We start from the raw sequence: 23797 nt of genomic DNA, 5'->3' as shown, positions 1-23797 counted from the left end.
TTATTTACAAGGAAACTAGCATATTTCCACATGTGTCAACAACACAAGTAGATAGTAAAGTCGAAAGTTACATGATACAAGTGAAGATTTTCCATGTCTATGTCTATATGCACTGTAACACAAGTTGTCAAGCTAATTAGTGAGCAATTTCTATACCCTCTGCAAACGTGGAAGGTATGAATGAGTAACTAGTTCAAGCATTAGGGACAGGACACCTTATGGTCCCACAAATTTACATGTGCAAGTGATTCCATAGAAAAATCCTTTAGATGAAATACTGATAGACCCCTGACTATCGGACAATATCAAAAGACAAGGGTAAACAATAATAAAAGCGATGATGACTGAATTGTATTACTCCTATAGAAAATATTCGTAAGTAGACACCCGGGTATTCAAGAGACCTGGTTTTCTCCCTAGCACAAGCTCAATATAAAAGTGATGCCCTTCACAACTACCTGCAGCATCATTATATAATATCTAGACCTCTTACTTAAAATAAAAGATATCAAATATTCTAATTCATTGGCAATAACCAATTAGACAAAACTGGACAACCTTACTTATCTGAAATAAAAGACATTAAAACATTCTAATTAACAGCTTGCGCAAGACTGGACAGCCCTAAACAACCCTCTTATTTCGCCTAAAATATGCATAACTAACTGGGGGTCTATCATTACCCTTCCTTCGAAACTACTTGGGAAAAGTTTGATGCGATCCGAAGTTGGTTACATGAATTTCACCTTGAGGACAGATCCTTCCATGCAATCAGACCTTCCAACTCTTGGGCATTGTGCAACCTTCCATGCCTTACATCAAGACCTGCAGCCAGCTCAACCATGAGATCTGAATCGGTCGTCAGTTGTGGCGGAAGAGTGGGAGAAGAACGAGTCTTGCCCTAGGTCTGCCTCAATTCTGAAACATGAAAGACCAGGTGCACCAAGGTTGAAGGAGGCAAACTCAGCTTGTACGCCACTGCACCTATGCGTTAGGATACCTCGAATGGAACATAATAACGAGTAGCTAACTTCTCATTCGGCATAATGGCAGTGACCGTTGTCGGTATGGTCGGAATTTGACGAACACTTTATCACCAATTTGATATTTCATATCTTGCGCTTCTTATCCGCCGAGTGTTTCATCTTATGTTGTGCACGAAGGGGATTCATCTTTAAGTCGTGAAGGAACACAACCCGTTCCTCTAGCAAAGTCTCCACATCTCGCACAGGAATCGTTCCCATTGTGTAGTGAATCAACGCAGGCGGGTCTCGCTCGCCATACAGAACCTTGAACATAGTGCAACCCATGGATGTGTGAAAGCTCGTATTGTACCAATACTCATCCCATGAAATCTACTTTTGCCCAATTCCTATGCTGACTTGAAGCAAAGCACCTGAAATCCAAGCAGCAATTAACCACCTCAGATTGCCATCAGTCTGCAGGTGGTAGGTTGTGCTCTAGCGAAGATTTGTCCCTGTAACTGAAAGTAATTCTGCCCAAAAGTGGCTTAGAAACAGGTCACAATCAGACACAATGGTACGCGGCACACCATGCAACTTAATAATGTGATCTAAAAATGCCTCCACCACTGTTTTAGCAGAGAAAAGGTGTTTGAAAGTGATGAAGTGGTTGTGTTTATTCAAACAGTCGACTACAACCAGGATTGTTTCCGCTTTTGTTTCGGCAATCCTTCGATAAAATCCATAGTTAAATCATCCCATACATAATTAGGTAAGGCAAGTGGTTGCAAGAGGCCTGCTCGTGACATGGACAAGTGTTTGTTGTGCAGGTAAGTATTAAGACAAAACGAGACAGAAAAGGATTTCAAGCTATGATTTCATTCACAGAGACATACAGAATTTATATTACAAAAATAACAAGGAAACCAGCAAAAAACAAGAAAATTACATATCTACTTTCTAAATAAAAAACATCCCTTCCAAAACAGTTGGAAGATTATTGATACGGTTTCCTTTCTTAAAACCTTCCTTCTTTCCAACACTCCCCCTCAAGTTGGCGAATGTATATCCCACATTCCCAACTTTGACACATTATGTTTGAAGTCTGATTTCATCAATGCTTTAGTGAACATATCTGCTTCCTACTGTTTTGCTGGAACGAAGTTAAGACTAATGGTGCCATTTTCTACCTCACTCTTGATGATGTTTCTATCCATCCGGACATGCTTCATTTTGTCGAGTTGAATAAGGTTATGGAATATAGCAATTGCATACTCGCGATCACTGTTTAGCTTGACTGGTCCACTTATACTTGTGTTGAGCTCTTCTAGCAGCCACTAAATCCAGATCAGTTCACATACTCCCTGAGCTATGGCTAGTACAGCTTCAGCACTGCTTCTAGCCACTACCGTTTGTTTCTTGCTCCTCCAAATAACTACGTTCCCCCATAAGTAACCTGTTGTTGATTTAGCATCGATTGAGCCTCCCCAATCAACATCAACAAACCCTTCCACATTTCTGTTTTTTGTTTTCCTGATAGCAATCCCTTTCCGGGTGTACCATTCAAGTATTTGAGGATGTGTTAGACAGCCTCGAGGTGTCTCTTAGTGGGAGAGTACATATACTCACAACACTTGCACTGTAAGCAATATCATGCCGTGTGAGTGATAGGCAAATTAGCCTACCTACAAGTCGTTGGTATTGCTCTCGATCAACCGGAGAATCATTGTAACTAATCTTTGACTTCCAGTTCCATTCCAAGGGGGTATTTGATGGTTTACAACCCAACCTATTTCTTTTAGAAGGTCTAGGACATATCCTTTGGGAGATAAATATTCCTTGTTTGCTTTGAGCAATCTCGATTCCAAGGAAATATTGTAGTTTTCCAAGATCCTTGAACTAAACCAAATTTGGGTAATTTTTTGAGTCTGTTTTGCAAGAACACAACTTTCACATTGAAACCCCAAATAACTTTTATTGATAAATAGATTTAGGTACAACCAATGCAAATAATCAAAACTAGGATGACCTAACCGTTGGTGCCATAAACTTTAGACTAGGACATAGTAGAAAGAGAGTGGTGTTTTTGTAGAGGGGATTTATGTGAAGAACCAAGAAAGTAGTAGAGGTCATGGGATTCCTTAGCAATGCCAATCATCTTCCCCGAAGACCGCTCCTGAAATTCACAATGAGTGGGAAAACAAGTTACAACACAATCTTGATCCTTGAGGAGTCTGGTAACCGACAGGAAGTTAAACCGAAGGTTTGGCATACATAAAACTGAATTCAGTTTTAAATCATTGTAAATAATGTTCCCAGTGTCGGTAACACGAGAAACCTTGCCATCAGCAACTATGACAGACAGTAATACAGTTGGTGGTCGGTTTAAAGTTTCTCAATAGTTTTAAGTTTCTTGGCATATGATCAGAACCACCAGTATCCACGATCCATCCTTCAAAAAATTATCCATTTAGGAGGGAAGATAGAATATACTCACTTTGGGGGATCCCATTACCTCCTGGAGCTGTGGAGGAATTGGTTGGCTGCAAAAGAGTTCTTAAAACTTCCATTTGGATGGTATGAAAGGACATGGAGACGACATTTTTCCTGTAGAGGTCTCCGCAACATGGGCAGATGATTGATGCCTTCGAGGGGTCCAGTTTGGAGGCTTACCATGGAGGTCCAGCATTGCTCCTTCAAAAGATATCGTTTCTTGCAGTGTTCACAGCAGACTTTGACATTCTCGGATTTTGCATTTCTTGATCCTTCAGATCTGTAGGTAGCAAGAGCAGATCCGTGCACTTCAGCATTCGTTGGGGTCTGTAGCATCAACCTTTTCCGACTCTCGTCTTGACGTACTTATGCAAATACTTCTCTAAGGGAGGCAGAGGTTTGGTACCGAGAATTCTGCCCCTAACCTCGTCTAGTTCCTTGTTGAGTCCATGGAGGAAATCGAAGATTCCGTCTTTTTCGAGCATTTGGGCATAGTGAGTACTGTCTTGACTGCATGACCAGTTGATGTTGTAAAACACATCCATCTCCTGCCATAATTCTGTTAGCACGTTGTAGTACTCTGTCACGGATATTTCTCCTTGGCTGGTATTATGAAGAGACGATCGAATCTCGAGACCCTGTGAGGTGTTTTCAACATCAGAATACATCTCTTGAACGGCTTCCCAGATTTCGTGGGCGATGTAGTATAGATAGGTTTTTCCAATGTTTGGATTCATCGTATTGACAAAACATGCCATAACGATAGAGTTTTCTGCCTTCCATACTTTGTAACTCTCATCCTTTTTTCTGGAGCCTTCATTTCACCCGTAAGGTACCCAGTTTTTCCTTTCCCTCTAATAACAAGTAGAACACATAGGTACCAGTCACTGAAGTTCAGTCCATTGAGTTTATGTTGTTGGGTAATTTGGAGAGAGGAACTGATTTCTGCTGATGGGGAAGGGGACGGAGTTTAGTCTTGAGATTGATGAGTGGTACAAGATTGGGCAGATCCTGTCATTATCGAGGTTGTTGGTCTATCAAGAAAAGCCGAACAGAATGGTTACCAACCAAGACACAACGAACAAGAATTAACACAAGGACTTTAGCCTGCAAAGATTGCTAGGCTCTGATACCATGAGAAAAACGAGACAGGAAAGGATTTCGAACTATGGTTTCATTCACAGGGATGTACAGAATTTATATTACAAAAATAACAAGGAAACCCCACAAAACGAGAAAATTACATATCTACTTTCTAAATAAAAAAATCCCTTCCAAAACAGTAGGATGATTGATACGGTTTCCTTTCTTAAAAACCCTTCCTTCTTTCCAACAAGTATCACAACGATGCACAAACTCACTGACCACCTTCTTCATTCTTGTCCAATACACTGATAACAACTAGTCTCTGATAAGTCTTAACCTCTCCAGTGTGACCCCTTACATCATAGGCAAGCAATGGTACTCCCACACAAAACTGGTATAATGGATGACGTTTTTAACAACACCATGTGTCCGTTATAAAGCAGCCTATTTTGTTCCAAAGTAAAACCAAACACGGCCTTACCCACTTTTAGATCAGTTACCGCCCCACCGTTGAATTCATCGTCTTCTACCTCCTTTTGGAGCACATCCCACTCTGCCCGGCTGGTATATGCCAATTCAAAATATTTCACCCCAATGGGAGCACATCAGCTGCCCGATCTCCTACCCCTGGCCTATGGCCTATATTGATTGGTGAAGTCATACTCTAACAGCTTAATCAACAGCTTTTGGTACTAGGTGCTCACCAACTGTTGTCCCAAAAAAAACTTGAGACTCTGTTGATCGGTTCAAACGACAGATAAGCACCCCAGGAGGTACATTCTCCACCTTTGTATGGCCAAGACTATTGACATGAGCTCTTTTTCATAGATGGACTTCAATTTTGTTCAGGTATTAAGGGCTTGGCTAGAGTAGGCTAAGCTAAAGTCCGCTGATTTTGCATCAACACATCCCCCGATCCAAACCTCAATGAGTCGGTTTCAACAACAAATTGCTTATTGAAATTAGGCAAGGCAAGAACCGAACTGGACACCATGGCCTCCTTTAGCCTCTCAAATGCCACAGTGGCTTCCAATTAGACAAAACTGACAGCCTTACTTACCTGAAATAAATTATATCAAAACGTTCTAATTGACAGCCTGGGCAAAATTGGACAGCTCTAGACAGCCTGGGCAAGACTTGACAACCCTCTTATTTCACCTATAATACCTATAATTAACTGGGGGTCTATTAAATACGCAGTTAAGCTAGCCATGATTCTGACACTACCTGACTGGAATGTACATTAGTAAGAATCTACAAAGTCCATTCAGGGATTTAACAATAAACATTAATTGTGCCGGGAGCTAGGTGTAGAGAATGATGTAGAGAGAATAAAGACATCAGTGAATGAGATTTTGAACATCAAACATAAGCTAAAAACCAAAACTTTGAAGTTAGGTATTAAACAATATCCAGTATTTCTTGATCGGAGAAGTTAATAATGTAAACAACAAGACACCCATAAGAAAAAACTAATCAACATTTGAAGTCATCATAACAAAGACAAATTTATGATCAAATACTTGTAACTCTAAGGGGCAAACTTACTTGTCATAATACTTGTGTAAGCTCTTTGTTGGAAATTTTAGAGAACGGATGAGAATGTGTGCAAGGGAACTCCATTGCTGCTGAGATAACTCAAATCTGATGTACAAATCCCATAATCTATGACATAAAAAATCCTTTCCAACAAAGGACAACCCTCTTTCAAATATTCTGCAAGGTAAAAGAAGAAAAACTGAAATCCAGTATTTTTCCTAATTCTGTAACGACCCGGATCGCCAAAACATTAGTAGACAAAGACCACAATAATTTAGTTTATTGAGCTACCAATGAGTAAAAAGGATTTTATATTTATCAATTTATCACTTCCATTTGTTAATCAACACTAGTATCCAACTGTAGAGGGTCTCGTTCCATTAATTACATAGTATAAGATAAAACACCTTTTCAAGGATGGTTGAAACAAAAGCAACCAAGGTCCTAAATGGCAAGATGAGGCGTGGCGGCAAGGTCAAGCCTCAAGTCTTAGGAGCCACACCGACGCCATGGTATTTTTCAAAGTATGTTAAGGCAGCAAGTCTGTATATATGCATATATGTGCTACAACTATTAATCAATGATATTGAACAATTTAAGTTCATATAAAAAAGAAAAATAGTATATTGATGTCATATATATAGAGCTTTACATAAAGGGCTAATAACAAAAAGAAGTTCTACCAATGATAATTAGTAAATAAAATAATAATTAGAAAAATGTTCTACCAATAGTAAAAAGTAAAAAAAAAGTTGTCCTACCAATAGTAGAAAGTAAAAAGAAGGGAAAATATAGAATAACTAAAAGTGAAATAACATTTCAAGAAACTTGCGCCATAATGGGCCTTCAAGACACCATGGTGCGCGCCTCACCTTACATAGCCGCTATGAGTGTTAACATAGCATCGGAGACGCATCTTGACCCCATGGCGGGCCTTGACTCCGCCATGGCATGCCTTTTACATCTCTGAAAGCACCTATGTCACAGTAAGTACTATTTATTTTGTTCTTTAAGTAACGAATAACCAAATCCACTAAGTTTGTTGCTTACATTAATTTATAAAATGTCCTATTCTCAATTTGTCAAAACTGGCCGCCTGCATGACAACTACTACATATAATGGCTTCAAGTAAATGGGGCAAGTAAAAAGCTATATGCTAAGAAACACCATATATGGATTTCAAGAATAAAACTTGAAGCATGTAAGAGATGGATTCTCATTTCCATGGTTATAGTAAACCACACTTACCAACATCTGGTCGGCATAATGCATGACATGGAACATCAAGATGTATATGTGATGAAGAGGAGTGAGAAAATGTATATATGTGTGAGAGGATACTAGCATGATTCTATTTCATGACGCATAACATATAACAGAGTAGCCTGCATGAATGGACGCAAAAGGCTTCCAAGCACCAAAGAGCATTTGTTACCAACCTTTATATTTGTGATAAGATTAAGGTGCCATGATTACTAATTCTGTAGACAGCTTGTTAACATAAACCTAACAGCTCCGAAAGATGTGTTGATACATTGGTGATATTTTCACCAGTGTAATAGAAAAGATTTGTATCTTCTGAAATAACCATGAGAAGGCATTTGTTTTTGGTTCAATAACTCTACAGTGGACAGGCTTTAAGCCGGTTTATCCTTACTGCTACTACGACAGCCTGTGAATTATTGTGTACTACAAAAGTTGCATCATCAATATTGAAGAATGTGTATCTGATGCTAGAAATTGCTCTAAGCTCACCAATTATTAAAAAACCATGATGAGTTTAGAAGTTACCGACGAATGTCAGATGGGTCTGCAAAAGCAAGTATACTGAAGCTACAATAGTCAACCCACAATCCAACAGAGTATGTTGCCGATTGCACTGCCTGTTCAAAGATTTCAACAGCCTTCTCCATTGTGCAGAGTCGTGCCTGGTGATCTGCATACTTCTTCCAATATCCATGACACAATGGGAACAGGGAAAGGAATGACTCGTACACTGATGATATTGCTTTTATGTTGTCCTGCATTAAACTTGAAGGTTATATTGCAACAGCAACCTGATAAATTATTTTAGTGTAGTGTTGTGAACCGAATAACAACAGGGGTGAAACAAATACAGTAATGGAAAGGAAAGGCTTGGCCAAATTGTATTCAATTCAACCAAATGAATGGAGAACAACAAAAATGACAACGATTGGAACTCCTAGCAATTCGAGAGGCTAGTCTCTCCTATATGAAAAGGCTAATATTCTAGATTGTCAACACAAAATATCTTTGTTGCTTGGTAGCCTCTAATGTTGAACATTGATTCCTGTGATCCTTCTTCAATTGACCGATCTTCCTTCCCCTCTATCGGCAATATTTTATCTCCCTTTTCTCTTTTCTCCTTCCCTCCCTTGTTTCCAATCACCATCGTGACCACATATTTGTGGAGAGCAGAAATCTGTCCCTCGGCCACCTCCGTGCCATTGGAGGTGAAACCTCCAAATACGAACTCCATTGGTGGGGAGTTGCCTGATTTTGATCGAATGACACGTACCTCTTTTCGAATGGTCTTTGTGACCTCCGTAAGTTTCTGATTGAGAACCTGATTGAATATCGTCACATGATCTCTGAGCTGTTGTTGGAAATCTGAAGCAATGCATTGGATTCCTCTCACCTCTTTCTTTGTGGCTTCAACCCTTTGTGAACCGATATCACTAGCCATGGCTTCATACACAATATGAACACAACTGCAATTCCCTCGCCATGGACTCGGTAGTGCTTTGATACCAATTGATATGCACCGAATAACAGGGTGAAACAAATACAGTAATGAAAAGGAAACGCTTGGCCAAATTGTACTCAATTCAACCAAATGAGTGGAGAACAACGATAATGACAATGATTGGAACTTCTAGCAATTCAAGAGGCTAGCCTCTCCTATTCCGGATTGTTGAAAAAAATATATCTTTGTCGCTTGGTAGCCTCTGATGTTGAAAATTGATCCTTGTGATCCTTCCTCAATTGACCGATCTTCCTTCCCCTCTATCTGCAATTTTTTCTCCCTTTTCTCTTCTCCTTCCCTCCCTAATCTCCAATCGCCAAATGTTATGAACCGATCTAGAGGCCCAACCCATTCCTAAATAATATTCTAGAATAGTTAAAAAGGGCAAATTTGGGTACTTCTTAGAACAATATTAGTATAAATAAGAAGGATGCAGGAAGTGTGAAGCAGGCAGAAATTAGTGAGTACTTTTAGTAGAGTTCTAGCACACTCGAATTGCTAGAGATTCTGGTATTGTCTTTCGTTTTCCGTTCATTTACTTGATTGAATCCAATTCGGCCTAGCACTTCCTCTCTACTAATGTGTTTGCTTCACTTTGTAAAGTCGGTTCTTACCAAATTGGTATAGAGCCGTTCCGAATCCATGTCCATGGAATTGCAATGGTTCTCATGTTGTGTGTTTGAACATGTCCGATGATATGAATCCGCATATGGTTGAATCCATAAAGATAGAGGTGATTGGAATCCAATCCATTGTTTCAGATCTCCAACGATAGCTCCAAGATCATATGACGGTTTTCAATAGATTCTCAATCAAAAACTAACGGAGGTGAAACATAATTCATAAAGAGGTACGGGTTACTCGATCCAAATCTGATTCCTATTGTGCTAACCAACTAAATCCGGGTGGTTCTCCACTATTAGAGATCGAATCGGTTGGTTGCACCTTGAAAGGTGAAGAGGTGGCCCATAGCTAATTTTTTATCACGGCATAATGCCAAACCCGTAATTACGGCAGCAATTGTTAGCAATGGAGAATAAAATTAAGGAGAGAAGAGAGAATGGGGAGAAAGTATTGTCGGTTGAAGAGAAAAGAGAAACTGAAGGGCCAATTGAAGAGAAGAGAGGATATGTAGTAGTTGGAGGGTCGTCTTATTACCTATTCAACTATGAAGCAAATCAACAAAAAGTTCTTCAATCGACAGTCCAAAAATGAAGGAACTAGATTCGTCTCCAAATCCAGACCCGCCGGACGAGAATTGTTCGACGCCTAAGGTTAGTTTTTTGGTGGAATCGTCAACCATACCAAGTTCGACGTTGAGTGGGGAGGGAATTTGGATGGTTACTCGATTCACATTTCATCGAACATAAAAAAACAGTGGATTTTGATCAGGTTCGACCCAATCCATGTATGGGCCATGAGACAGCCCGAGGCAGACCTAGACCATTGGCGTCAAAGTATCGACTTAATTTGGGGTCGACTTCTCACTTCGATGATTCGCATGACGTTGGTATGCCTCTCGATCATCTCGCTGAAATCTCTTTCAACAAATCGATGACTAGATATGAAGATTCGAAGAATGGGAGCACAAAATATGATGAGTCGACACCATACAGATGGAGCGGGGTCGATATAGGCATGAACCAATCAGAGCAATGCGCGTAGGGACGTTAATTAATGATCCTAAGAACTCATATCAATCACCAGGCAAATGCAACTGAAGAAACAAGGGGACTATTGAGGGTCGTGGGAGGACAATGGATCATGGACCAAAGGTTTCCACACTTGATATTGGTATAAACTTGAACCAAATTGAATTACCACTTACTAATCGAATGCTTTTAGAACTCTCCTGACATTTGAGAGGTCAGAAAACTCTCCCAAAGGACTCCCGCCCAAAGTTACCAAACAGAATACCCTCTCTTACGCGCCTAAAACAACATACAAACTCCCCCAGACAAACTAGACAGTGTTCAATTACAAACATGCCCTTATTCTCAATATTTATTCTACCCCATTTATTATCTACTCAGTGAATACCCATATTACTTACCCATCCTAGCATAAGTAAACCGGAATGAAGGTTTACCAATACCCCCTCAAATTCTCTCACCTTGTCCTCAAGGTGACAATATGGAAACTGTTGCAACAGAGCTTCCAACACTTCCCAGGACATTTTGAATTCTGGCAAACCTTCCCACCTAGCCAACACTTCCAATTGCCCTGGATCTCCTTTTGGTAATTGATGAACACCTACAATGTCCTCCACGACAGACCTCACCTCCAATTCTTCAGTTAACTGAGAAGGCAATGTATTTGATGATGGAACATTTCCAATTGCCTGCCTAAGTTGCGACACGTGAAACACTGGATGTATCATCGCCGTCGCTAGTAATTCCAATTTATGTCACTTCCCCAATCTTAGTCAAAAGCTTGTATAGGCCATAAAAACAGGCAGCCAACTTCGGACTACTTCTCTTTACTAACGACCTTCGTCTATAAGGCCTCAATTTTAGATAAACCCAATCACAAGAAGTGAAAGTCACTTTTTTTTGTATCAAATCTTTTTGTTACTTGATACGACATTGCACCTTTAGCAAATGCATCCAAACATTATCCACATTTCTTCATTGTCCCACAACTCTTGGTCAATGGACTGCAATCTAGAGGTGTGTTGCTTATGCCTCAACAACGGGGTAGGATCTCTTCCATATAGTACTCGAAAAGGGGAACTCTTTATTGGTGTATGATAATTTGTGTTATATGACAACTCTTCCCATGAAAGCCACTGGATCCACTCTCTAGGTGTATCGGTCACCCAACTTCACAAATATTGTTTCAATCCTTTATTCACTACTTCGGTCTGACCATCCATTTGGAGGGATAGGCTGAACTATATTTCAGCCTCGTACCCTGTATTTTGAAAAGTTCTTTCCAGAAAGTGCTTAATAAAATCTTGTCACAATCAGACCCTATAGATTCCGGCCACCATGCAACCGCAACTTCATCGGAAAAACTTCTGCCACTGTTTGAGCCATATATGGGTGTTTCGGCCCCAAGAAATGTGCATTTTTGCTCAGCCTATCTACTACTACCAGAATTGCTCATCCTAATTGATCTAGGAGACCCTCAATAAAATCCATTGAGATTTCATCCCATACACATAAAGGCAAAGATTAAGGCCGCAACAAACCCGCTAGAGACCTACTCAGGTTCAAACTTCACATTCCTTTACCAATCCCACTATATCTTTTCTCATTCCTACCCAAAAAAATTCAGATGCAATACGTTCAGCCCCCCCCCCCCTTCCCCAACTAGTGAGTCGTGGAACTCTTCAAAAATTAATGGGATCATCTTGGACGTTCGTGGGATTACCTAACCTAACCTGCCCGTGTACGAAAGCAATCCTTCTTGTACGTCAAACCCTTTATGATCGATTTTTGCAGTGACCAAAAACATCTTTGATCTTTTGCAACAACTCATCTTTTCAATTTCTTGTTTTAACGCATCCCACTGTCGCCATTAAGGACCACCTAAACTTGCACATTCCACATCTCTTATCTTCCTCAACAGTGCATTTGCAGCTCGGTTACAACTTCCAGCCTTATACACGATTGAAAAATCATATCCCAATAGCTTGCTTGCTAACCCATTTCTGATACTCTGGCTCAATGACACGTTGTAAGAAATTTGAGGCTTTGTTGATCACGCCTGACAACAAATTTTTTCCCGAATAGGTATGGTCTCCATTTTTGAACAGCCATAACAATTGACAACAGTTCCTTTTCATTAATTGCCTTTGGTCTAGAACGAGTACCCAAGGATTGACTAAAATATGCTATTGGTTGCTCCTGTTGCATAGGATTGTCCCTAAACCAAATATGAGGCATCTGCTTCAATCACAAAATCATGAGAAAAATAAGGCAGACAATGAGTTGTCATTAATATTGGCTTCAAACCTTGGAAAGCCTGTTACACTTTATCATTCCACACAAATTGATTCTTCTTTAATAACTCTGTTAAAGGAATAGCAATGCATCCATATCCCTTAAAAAATTTCGTGTAAAACTCAGACAAACCCAAGAAACCACCGAGTTCTATGACTATTTTGGGAACAGGCCAATCCAACATCGCCTTCACTTTCGACTCATCCATTTCGACCCCAGCACCTGAAATAACATGTCCCAAATAAACCAGTCTATTCTATCCAAATTCACACTTCTTTTTATTGGCGTACAATTGATGTTGAGACAAAACTTCAAACACCAACTTCAAGTGACTAGCATCCTCAACCAACTTGCTATAAACAAGTATATCGTCAAAAAAAACACGAACTTCCCTAAAAGTGACTTGAATACTTCACTCATTAAACCTTGGAATGTGGTCGAGCATTAACTAATCCATTACTAAAATAGTGTCGTTTATGGGTTTGAAATGTTGTTTTATGGATATCATTTGCTTGCATCCTGATCTGATGATAACCCGACTTCTGATCCAGCTTAGAGAACACCCAAGCCCTATGGAATCCTTCTAATTGCTCATCAATTACTGGAATTGGTAACTTATCCACCACGATACATTTATTCAAGGCCTTATAATCAATATAGAACCTCCAGCTATCGTCTTTCTTCTTTACTAGCAAGACTAGATTGGAAATTGTACTTGCATTGTGCTGAATCAATCGTGCCTCCAACAGTTCTTCAACCAACGACTCTATCTCATCCTTTTGGTAATAATAGTAAAGATAGGGAAACGATCCCGTGGTCTCTTCCTCTGAAAGGTGGTAATCCCTTGAGCATGCTAAAAACATTGTCGAACCCCTTCAAAAAGGGTTCGAGAACATCACACTTGACATTCTTCTCGACCGTTGTTGTATCAATAGCCCCTAATTCAATCAAAATCTCATGACCCTCCTGTCTCATCATCTTACCCATGGCCTTAAGTGAAACCATCGATTTACCCAATGAAGGATCGCCCTTTAACATAATTGACTCCCCTCTCATCGTGAACTTCATAATTTGCAATTTCTAGTTCATATAATCGGCCCCTAAAGTCTCCAACAATTGAATTCCAAGAATAACATCATCATCTCCCAATTGAAGTGGTAAGAACTCTTCTCATCTCCATCCTCCAAATACACACCACCGCCCTTGGCATATTCTTTCTCCCTTAACTATATTTCCAGTACCCATTGTAATGCCAATGAAGTTAGTACCATCAACTTTCAGCCTTAGTTTTTCCACCACCTCTTTTGAAATGAAGTTATGTGTTTCCCCGCTATCGCTGAGCACCAAGACTTTATGTTCTCCGATCATCCCTTCCATCTTCATTCTTTTTGGATTAGATTTGCCTACAACCAAATTAAGATGAAGCAAACTACCTTGTTGTTAATCTCCGATACATCAGTAGAGTCCAATTTACCATCCACCTCCTCGTACTCTTCCTCCAACTCGTTCGTGTGAACCAAAAGTACACTCACCTTCTTCTTATGTTTATGGCCCAGAGCATATTTCTCGCCACATTTATAAAACAAACCCAAAGCCCTCTTTTGTTCTACCTGATCGGATAGCCTCCGAAATTCCATCTTAGGTTTCACATGGTTAGATGGCATTACGATCGAATTCACTCTATACAATTTGTTATCAGATGCCAACCCCAATAATTTTTTTGTATAAGTCGATTGTTTATCTCAACCTAAAACTCGATTTCTTCATTCTATTTTCGTTGCCACCTCCATTGCTTCACTTAATGTCATGGGATTCATGAGACGTACTCAGGTTTAACATAACTTTCCGGACCATCTATAAATTGACTTAAAAATACCACTTCTGGAATTACATCCAAAGGAGCAGCCAACTTCACATATCTCCTCCTATAATCCTCAATTGATCCTCTTGCTTTAATGCCATAAATTGCTCACATAGTAAACCTACCGCCATCGATCTGAACTGACGTAGAAGTAACAATTTCTGATCCTCCCATCGTGTGATTGGATGTCTCTCGTGCTCCTATTGAAAGCACTTAAGTGCATCTCCTTCAAATGAAATCACCGACACTTCAATCTTTTCTTCCTTGCTCAACCAATTCAGAGAAAAATAACGTTCTACCCTAAGAATCCAACCATCCGGATCCTTACCATCGAACGTAGCAACTTCAAAAAAAATTCCTTTCATGGCCAAAAAAAGGGAACGAATCTAATGAATCCTCTTTTCGACTAATTTCTTTCTTGACGCCGACACTTTGTCCTCATCTGATAACAAATTTCTCTTTGTTGATTCCTCCTGTTACTTAACCAATCAATCAATCCGTTTCATCATTGCTTGCATATCCTCCTTTATCGATCCCATAATCGTCTCCAAATCATCCACTTGAGAAGCCACACTCCTCGTCACCATCCAACGATCTTACCACTCTAATACCAATTTGATATAAAATGGAACCAAATTGAATTAGCAGCTTACTAATCGAATGCTTTTAGAACTAACCTGACATTCAAGAGGTCAGGAACTATCCCAAGAACTCCCGCCCAAAGTTACCAAATAGAATACCCCCTCTCTGACGCCCAAAACAACGTATAAACTCCCCCATACCAACTAGACAGTGTTCAATTACAAACATGCCCTTATTCTCCGTATTTATTCTACCCTTGGTTTTAAAAAGCGCGATGCGGTCCGATGCGTTAAGGGTCCCGGAAGCCGATGCGTGATGCTGATTCGCTCGCATCACGCACGTGATGTGCCCGGTATTCAAAAAATATTTATAAATTAATTCTACATATCAATTTCTACCTTAAAAATACTTACCTATCAAAATACTTCATTTATAACATAAAGTAGTTAAAAAAAGTGGCATTAGAATCTTAAAAAGTTCGTGAATCAGAATAACAGAAGTACATAACACACAAACTACTACCATGAAGAACACAATTACACAAGTAAATGTCTAATAGTCCTAATCCCTAAACTAAATGACCAACCAAGTGACCAACTAATACTCCCCAAGATCAGCATCATCAAACCCCAACACAGGTTCATCTCCAATTACACAATTACAGACTACTGTTGCAGCTGCTGGTATGACTATCGACTACTGCTGCTGCTGCTGGTATGACTATCGAGTATCGCTGCTGCTGCTGGTATGACTATCGAGTATCGAATACTGTTGTTGCTGCTAGTATGACTATCGAGGACCGCTGGTATTGACTATCGAGTATCGACTACTGCAGTACTGCTGTCGGCTTCTAAGTTCTATCGATTAGATCGCTTCGCTACTCGCTAATCGCTAACAGTTAGTCCACATTCTATCGCTAACAGTCACCCAGGTTCTATTTTACATAACTAAGAAGCCCAACTAAAAAAAGCCCAACTAAAAAGCCCAAGTAAACACTGAAAAAGGGAGCCCAAAACGCAACATACATGATGCGCTGATGCCTAAGTGATGCACGCATCGTGTGATGCGTTCGCATCATGGAATCGCATCGCATCAGCCTCTTTGATGCGTTCTGTCCAGCGCATCAGAGCGCATAATGCGCCCATTTTTAAACCAAGATTCTACCCCTTTTATTCTACTCAATGAATACCCGCATTACTTACCCCTCTTAGCATAAGTAAGCCGAATTGGAGGTTTAGCAGATATTTGAAGGAGGTACTGCTTTAGAGGTTGATGAGGCTACTTTTACTCAAACCCCTTTCAAGTTCCAATGGTATCCTAATGTACAGCACGGAAACAACATATATGATGTATTCTAGCCATGGCAAGTTCCATTAGAATCATCGATGGAAAACTCATAAAGAATATCTGAGATATCGGGTGTTGAATTGCATGAGGCTCAGTTAAGGCTATTGGACAAAAGGGCAAGAGAAGGGCATCGATTTTTGTTTGGGTTGGCATATCACCATGTTATCAATCAACCTAATGTTGCTATCAGGGAAATTTTTTAGAAGCTTGATGATGTTCTCGAGCCAAGTAGTTACCATGTGCTTTGGATTTTTGAAAGTTTGACTTCAGTGGCAGCTCCTGAGGAAGATGTAACATGGCAACTCTTATTCCTTTCTTTTTTCTATCCACCTTACGAACAAGTGGTTCTTAGGAGGCAGGGTAATGTTATGCACCCATCCAAGGCCCAACCCATTCCTAAGTAATAGTCTAGAATAGTTAAGAAAGGACAGAAATTAGTGAATACTTTTGGGAGAGTTCTAGCACTCTCGAATTGCTAGAGATCTCGGTGTTATCTTTCATTTTCCATTTATTTACTCGATTGAATCAATTTGGCCAAGCACTTCCTCTCTATTATTGTGTTTGCTTCACTTTGTTAAGTTGGTTCTTAACATGTAGTTGGATGGAGATCACAAAACAGAAGTAAAAAAATGAAAAACAGAAAATCAAGAATATCTATTTAGGAGGTGAAAGTTACACCAATGTATATCTCAGTCAAAATTACACTGACCGGTTAACACATGATGACACGTACATATAAGCCGAGTAAAACTTCGGAATTTTCTAACAAACAGATCTTTTTACTATCTCTATTGCTCTTTGGTAGTTAAACAAACTATCTATTTTGTTCTATGACACTATCAAGCTGTCTTATTTAACACTCAGACATGTAAATGGACACTAGAAGAAGATACTTTCTTAGAGTGTTATAAATGGAACTATTAGTTACAACCATAAGGAAGGCTTAAAAATAGACATAGAATATCTAAATTATATGCAAAACGCTTATACAGTGACTAACAACAAGAAGTTGTCAATAACATCGACTGCACAACACACACAAAAAGGAACTCACCGAGTAAGTTTTCTCAACCTCTAAAATGAGTGATGTCCAAGATTCAAAGTCCAATGAGCCACCCGCATCAATTTCATAAACTTCTTCAGGAGAACCAACTGCTATCGAATTATTTCAAATTACGGCATTATGATTAATACATAAATATGGTAGCTTCAATTAGAGTTCATGACGAAAAAACTTCAGAAAATATTTGCGCAAAGAAGGAATACTAGCGATCATCTATTCTTGCATGCATACAGGACACATAAGTGACAAGGATACTGCCAATATACTTTTCAGAGTAGAATTTTCCAAAATTCGAGTGTTAAAAACAAAAAATTTAATCATGGAAGTTAATAGAGCAAAAGGTGAATATCCATGTTTTAGGTGTTCAAGTATTAGATCATGTAAACCACAAAGAATGGCGGTGCATAAATTTTTAGAAATTTAAGACTACAAACTGTTACACGCTTTGGGAAGCTAATGTTGGTGCTCCTACGATTCACTTTTGCACATCATTTGTTATATATTGTATGTTTGACATGGTGCAAGCATCACTCATCAAAATGCAAATTATATCTCCATATACTTTATGCACAAGCAAGTGATGAAGAACAATTACTCTTTTCTCATGATCCTTGAAAGTAAAACTTATCAAGAATTTGCAGTATGCCAGGGAGTTTCTGTTTTTAGGTAACCGAGGGTATCCAAGCCCGCTTACATGAATCGACTAATCTCCCAAATCCCCCAAACAACCATGAATGGTCTGGAGCCATTGCAAGTGAACCTCCATGGCTACAAGGGCTTTGGCAGCGCCCGGATGCGAACCAAGAGAGGATGAGGTTTGCACTGCATCCCCTAGGTCTTAACTAGTGCGCCATAAGCCCACAACCCAAGTGGTTGTGCCGGAGACTTTTCCTTCATTTGGGAAGGAATTGTTTGCCTGCTCATCGAAAAACAATGTAGATTGTCCAAAGTCACAACCACAGGAACAATGACCCACACACGATGAGTACCAATACACGTGTATCATTATATTCATTTACTCTATTTCATCTTATAAGTGAGCCCTAATTTTGAACCAAGATTTCAGATTTACTTGTAAAAGGTGAATAGGAAGTTCTAAAACATGGTTTAGTCTTTAGTTGACGTATGTTCTTCTGTTAACAATCTCCAAATGCGAGTGCAAGTATGTGAACTAAATCCAATTCTTCTTGATTTTATAATAAATCAGAAAAATACATACAGACAAACCCTAATGGTGTTTGTAGTCACTGAACGGACTGTCACCAACCATTCCTACTGTATCAGAGGTAGGGTTTTGAATCGCTTAAAAGCATCAAAAAATAATACCTTCTCGTCTAGTAAAATACTTTACGTTGCTATGATACTGAAAAGAAAATATAAATTCAAATTATACTAATGAGTTGACCTTCAGACATCGTTTCCATGGCGGAAGCATCAGCGGCATCCATGGGGGATATCTGCAACTTCATTGGAGCAAGATTTTCCGGTGGAGGGAAGAAAATACTAAACCCCCAATGTATCAGTATCAACGTGCAAATTTGATTTATGTTTTAACTTGGGCTGTTTTGACCAAAATGACATGTACTCCTGTAGATTGTTACAAGATAATAGTATTTTTTTTTCTTTCCCTTTCGTTAACAAATAACCAATAAAGTTGCTTTAAAAATGGAAGGTGGGTATTTTTGTGTGGAATCCACAACAAAATAAGGCAGTATTTGATATGTAGATATGGTTGGACATGTCCAGACAAGACAAAACAAGAAGATAGAATTGAACGGAACGGGACTGGACTGGACAGAACAAGTATCGGTCTAGTGTTTGATATGACTAGGACTAGTAAGAACAATATAAAACTAGACAAGTTGTCTCCAAAAGTTATTTAATGATTTTATATACCATATAATGGTTATAATTAACATAAATAAAGTAAATAATTTAATTTATGGACATTTTTAGACAAGTTTCATATACATAAATACATACAGATATAATAACACCAAATTTGAATGAAAATTTTGATATAATTTATGATAGTTTGAAAAAACCTGATGTTTTATTCAGTTTAGATGATTCTTATCAATTGGTGAAGGCATAGTGAAGATTATTGCAACAACAATGGTTGTAGATGTAGAAGCATTGATGATTGGTGGGCAATGATGGTTGTAGAGGACATGAAGATGGTGAATAGTTGTATTGGTGGTCGTAGACCGTGGTGGAGATAGTTGTGGCCTATGTGGTGGTGGTGGTGGTGGTGGTGGTGGTGGTGGAGCAGTGATGGTGGTGGTTATGGTGGAGGTAGAGGTGGTGTTGGTTATGGTGGAGGAGGTGGTGGTCGATGGTATTAGTTGTGGTAGAGATAGACGGTGGTGGTTGGTGACTGATGGTAGTTGTGGAGGATGTAAAGATGGTAGATAGTGGTAGTAGTAGCCGATGATGGTGGTGATGGTCGTAATGATAACTGATGGTGGTGGTGGATAGTGATAGTAATAGCCAATGGTGGTGGTTATGGTGGAGGTGAGGTGGCCTATGGTGGTAATGGTTGTGGCGATAAACGGTAGTGATCGGTAGCCGACGGTAGTTGTGGAGGTGGTGGAGGAAGTTATTGTATAAGAGAACATAGAGATGTCAACGGTGGTAGTGGTGGTGGCGATGGATGGTGGTGGTTGGTAGTCGACGGTAGTTGTGAAGGTGGTTGTTGTAGTGGAGGTGGCCAGACGATAGCTATCGATGACCGATTGTGGCTACCGGTGGTGGTGGCGGTCGCGAGTAGTTATACTGACCACTAAAACAAATATCATATTAAGATTATATATTAAATGATGGTTAATTAGTCTCATTCTTGTTCCATCTTGCTCCACATACTTTGGTGGAACAAGAAAAAACCTTTTTTGTCTCACGTTGTCCCACCTGTCCTAGTTCTTGTTTCTGTCTATGTCACACCAAACGTGGGACAATGAGTTTTGTCTCGTCCTGTCCCATGTACCAAACGCAACCTTAAAGAGGGAACATTTTCTGAAAGTAGTAGGAAAATCGCCAGCATAGAGTCGTTGGCAATTTTTCTTTTGACCAAAACTCGTAACTCAATCAGGTGGTGACATGTGAAAATCGCCAAAAAATTAACTAAAAAAATCCTCAACATGGAGGTTGTTGACGATTTTTTCCTGAAATTTCTAATGTCTAGTTCCATCTGGAATATTGTTTTATGGAGTGTATTGTCAATCTAAAATATCTTATTCGATTTTGTGCAAAGAGTTAGTTCATATCATATATAATTAGTCTATAAATTGTAAGCTTCTTCTTAACAAAACCACAAACCAACAAAACCTTCAGTCATCACAACATTTAGCGCAAATATGAAATAACGTCAAAATGATAATGTTAGTGTGTATGTGTGTGTACATATGGAAAGGTTCATTTGAGAAGTGATAAATATTTGAGAAATAAAAAAGTGATCCTAGCATTTCATCTGGTCAACATTTGCGGCTTTGACCGTGAAGCACCAGATAATTCCTCGCATGAGTATGTGGAAGATGTAGGAGCCGTTTCGTGATTTTTACAAATAGGCGGCAAACGGGTTCATATGTGAACCCATGTGATTCACATATAAACTATATGTTCATATATAAACCCGTTAAATAGTTCACATGTGAACTATTTAACTTATTCATATATGAACCAACAAGTTCATATGTGAATCAGACGAGTTCATATGTGAATCAGTTTATTAATTCATACGTAAATCACAAGGGTTTATATGTGAATCAGTTAAAATAGTTCATATGTGAATTACACGGGTTCACATATGAACCCGTTGGCTGTGTATTTGTAAAAGTTACAAAACTATCCTCTCTATTATTCACATAGCCACAATTTTTTACCAGTCAAAACCACAATTATTGACCAGTCAAAACCACAATTATTGACCAGTCAAAGTCACAATTACTGATTAGTCAAATCCGATCTTGACCGTATGAAGGGCTATGATCATTTTTTTATTTCTCAAAGATTTACCACTTCTCAAAATAATCTTTGGTTATATATGTGTGTATGTATGTATGTAGAGGGATGTTCAAACTAGAGATGGTGATTTGTCCCGACCCGGTGGGGAACCCGGTTCACCCGACCCGAACGAGGACGGAGATTCCCCGCTAAAACGGGTCCCGGGGCCGCGGATCCCTAGTAGACTCAAACCGGGGCCAGGGCCGAGGACAGGGGATGTTACTCAAACCGGGGCCGAGGATCCACGGTAGAATCAAACTAAATGAACTATTTATGGCGTTTGATTGGGGTTTTACCGGGTTTTGACCGGGGATTGCTAGATATTTGACCGGGGACGGGATGATAATCCTAGTACCCGCCAAGGACTGGAGCTGGGGGACGTTACTAGAAACCGGGGCGGGGGATTACAAAATCCGCCCTATTGCCATGCCTAGTTCAAACGGGAATGATACCTATTTAAAAGAATAAGAGAATAATTTTTGGGCCAATTATTCATTAAATAATACTCTGAATAATAAATGATAAAAATAAATAAATAAATAAAGGTATAAAAGTAATTTAGTTATACAAAGTTATTGAAGGTAAAATTTAAGGTTATTCTTTACCATATTTATGATTTTAATATGAATTAATTTTTTATTTAAAAAATATTTTATACTTAATGCATTTAAAATAAGCGTATTTAATTTCATTTAAAAATTCATTTTCTTATTTATAACAATACTTTAAAAATTTTCAACTTCGATCAAATCACATGTTATTCACAATTAAATAATATTATTCAAAATATTTTTTTAATTGTTTGTGATTTAAAATTTGGAAAACGATGATTTAAATTAAATATTGAAAAAAATAAAATCACATGTGATATGTAGCAAAACTGCAAAAAAATCACTTGTGATGTGTAGTAAAACAAAATCACATATTATGTGTAGCCAAATTGTAAAAGAACGTCGATTAATTATGGATCTCATGTAATGTTCGGTTTTAATTTTGTGTTGATCGTGTTTCAAAATAAATAACGATGGAAAATTCAGGGGTAGAATTCTACAATTGATAGAAGATGAGGGACCAAAGATGAAATATTGGTCACCTTCTTGTGATTTTAAAGGTTGGTCCAATAGCATCTAGGGGATTTTGGTTTTGGTAAGACATTCACATGGGGGAAGGGGTAGGGTGCGAACCCATGCTTCGGCTCACACCTCATCTCCTTAGAATATACATATATAACTTGTGAGGATTAAAAGTTTGGGGAGGTTTTGTGGTTTTCGTTCAAAGAAGAAAGAAAGATCCGGATAGAGGTTTRGTGAGATTTCGGTTGATATCGGATGAGGTAAGTGTTTACAAAGCTTTTGTAAAATACATGTTATTACATCACACGTGATTTATTTTGAATAATGAAATTATGTGATGTAACTGGATTCTAGCTAACATGTTGAGGCATTAAAATAGTGGTGGGGCATCCGCGATATATTAAGTCGGTTGATAGTCTTTGTTGGGTCACCTATTGATTTGGTGATGACCCACTGATCTGTTCCTCTRCCTTAGCAACACTTAGTAGTTATTGGTTCTTTGTAARTTGGTGTCTTGGTACATACTTAAGGCCATTGGCAAAATCGAAGACTAGYCGATGTGAAGACAGAAGGTCACCGATGCGGTGTTGTGGATCAACTGTCTTATAAACACACCAAGACTCCGAAGTAGCTGAAATGCATATTGAAAAATATTTTGAAGCTACAAGACGATTGAAGGAAGATCTTCATAGACCGAAGATTGAAAATCTTCATGGACTCAAGATTGAAGGAAGATCTTCATAGACCGAAGATTGAAAATCTTCATGGACTCAAGATTGAAGATCTTGGACCAAAGATTGAAAATCTTCATGGACTCAAGATTGAAGATCATGGACCGAAGATTGAAAATCTTCATGGACTCAAGATTGAAGATCATGGACCGAAGATTGAAAATCTCCATGGACCGAAGATTTGTGTGTAGCTGCTTGAAGCTACATATCCATCCAAAGGAGATTTTCCTACAAACTGACCATATCTCTGCAAAGTTTGTCTCTGCATGAACTGTGTAAGTTTGTCTCTGCATGAACTGTGTTGTATGCACGCTATGTACGATGAAAATGAGATATCAACATTGGT

The 23797-nt window shown here is 39.0% G+C and overlaps 1 protein-coding gene across 7 annotated transcripts in view; it reads right to left on the bottom strand.

The window, feature by feature from the left end:
* LOC112503718 (pre-mRNA-processing factor 39) overlaps positions 1–19155 on the bottom strand; it is a 30529-nt gene extending 11374 nt beyond the window's left edge. For 2 of the 7 annotated variants that reach the window (XR_003068064.1, XM_025107707.1), the window contains exons 1-4: positions 19054–19155; positions 17640–17740; positions 7873–8102; positions 6090–6257 (exon numbers count right to left, since the gene is read on the bottom strand). Coding sequence is in view for 5 of the 7 variants with exons in the window: in XM_025107707.1 (XP_024963475.1) it covers positions 6090–6257; positions 7873–8102; positions 17640–17740; positions 19054–19117 (563 nt within the window). In the remaining 2 variants the exon portion in view is untranslated. Of the gene's footprint in view, positions 1–746; positions 1397–6089; positions 6258–6952; positions 7057–7130; positions 7177–7872; positions 8103–17639; positions 17741–19053 lie in introns of those variants that run through there. The other 5 variants (XM_025107708.1, XM_025107709.1, XM_025107710.1 and 2 more) reach the window with 5 other exon arrangements.
* Positions 19156–23797: the final 4642 nt, after the last annotated feature.

The sequence above is a fragment of the Cynara cardunculus genome, unplaced genomic scaffold, assembly GCF_001531365.2.
Source record: "Cynara cardunculus var. scolymus isolate 2C unplaced genomic scaffold, CcrdV1 Un_Scaffold_3653, whole genome shotgun sequence".
Lineage (NCBI taxonomy): Eukaryota > Viridiplantae > Streptophyta > Magnoliopsida > Asterales > Asteraceae > Cynara > Cynara cardunculus.
This window is presented reverse-complemented; position numbering and strand designations above follow the sequence as displayed.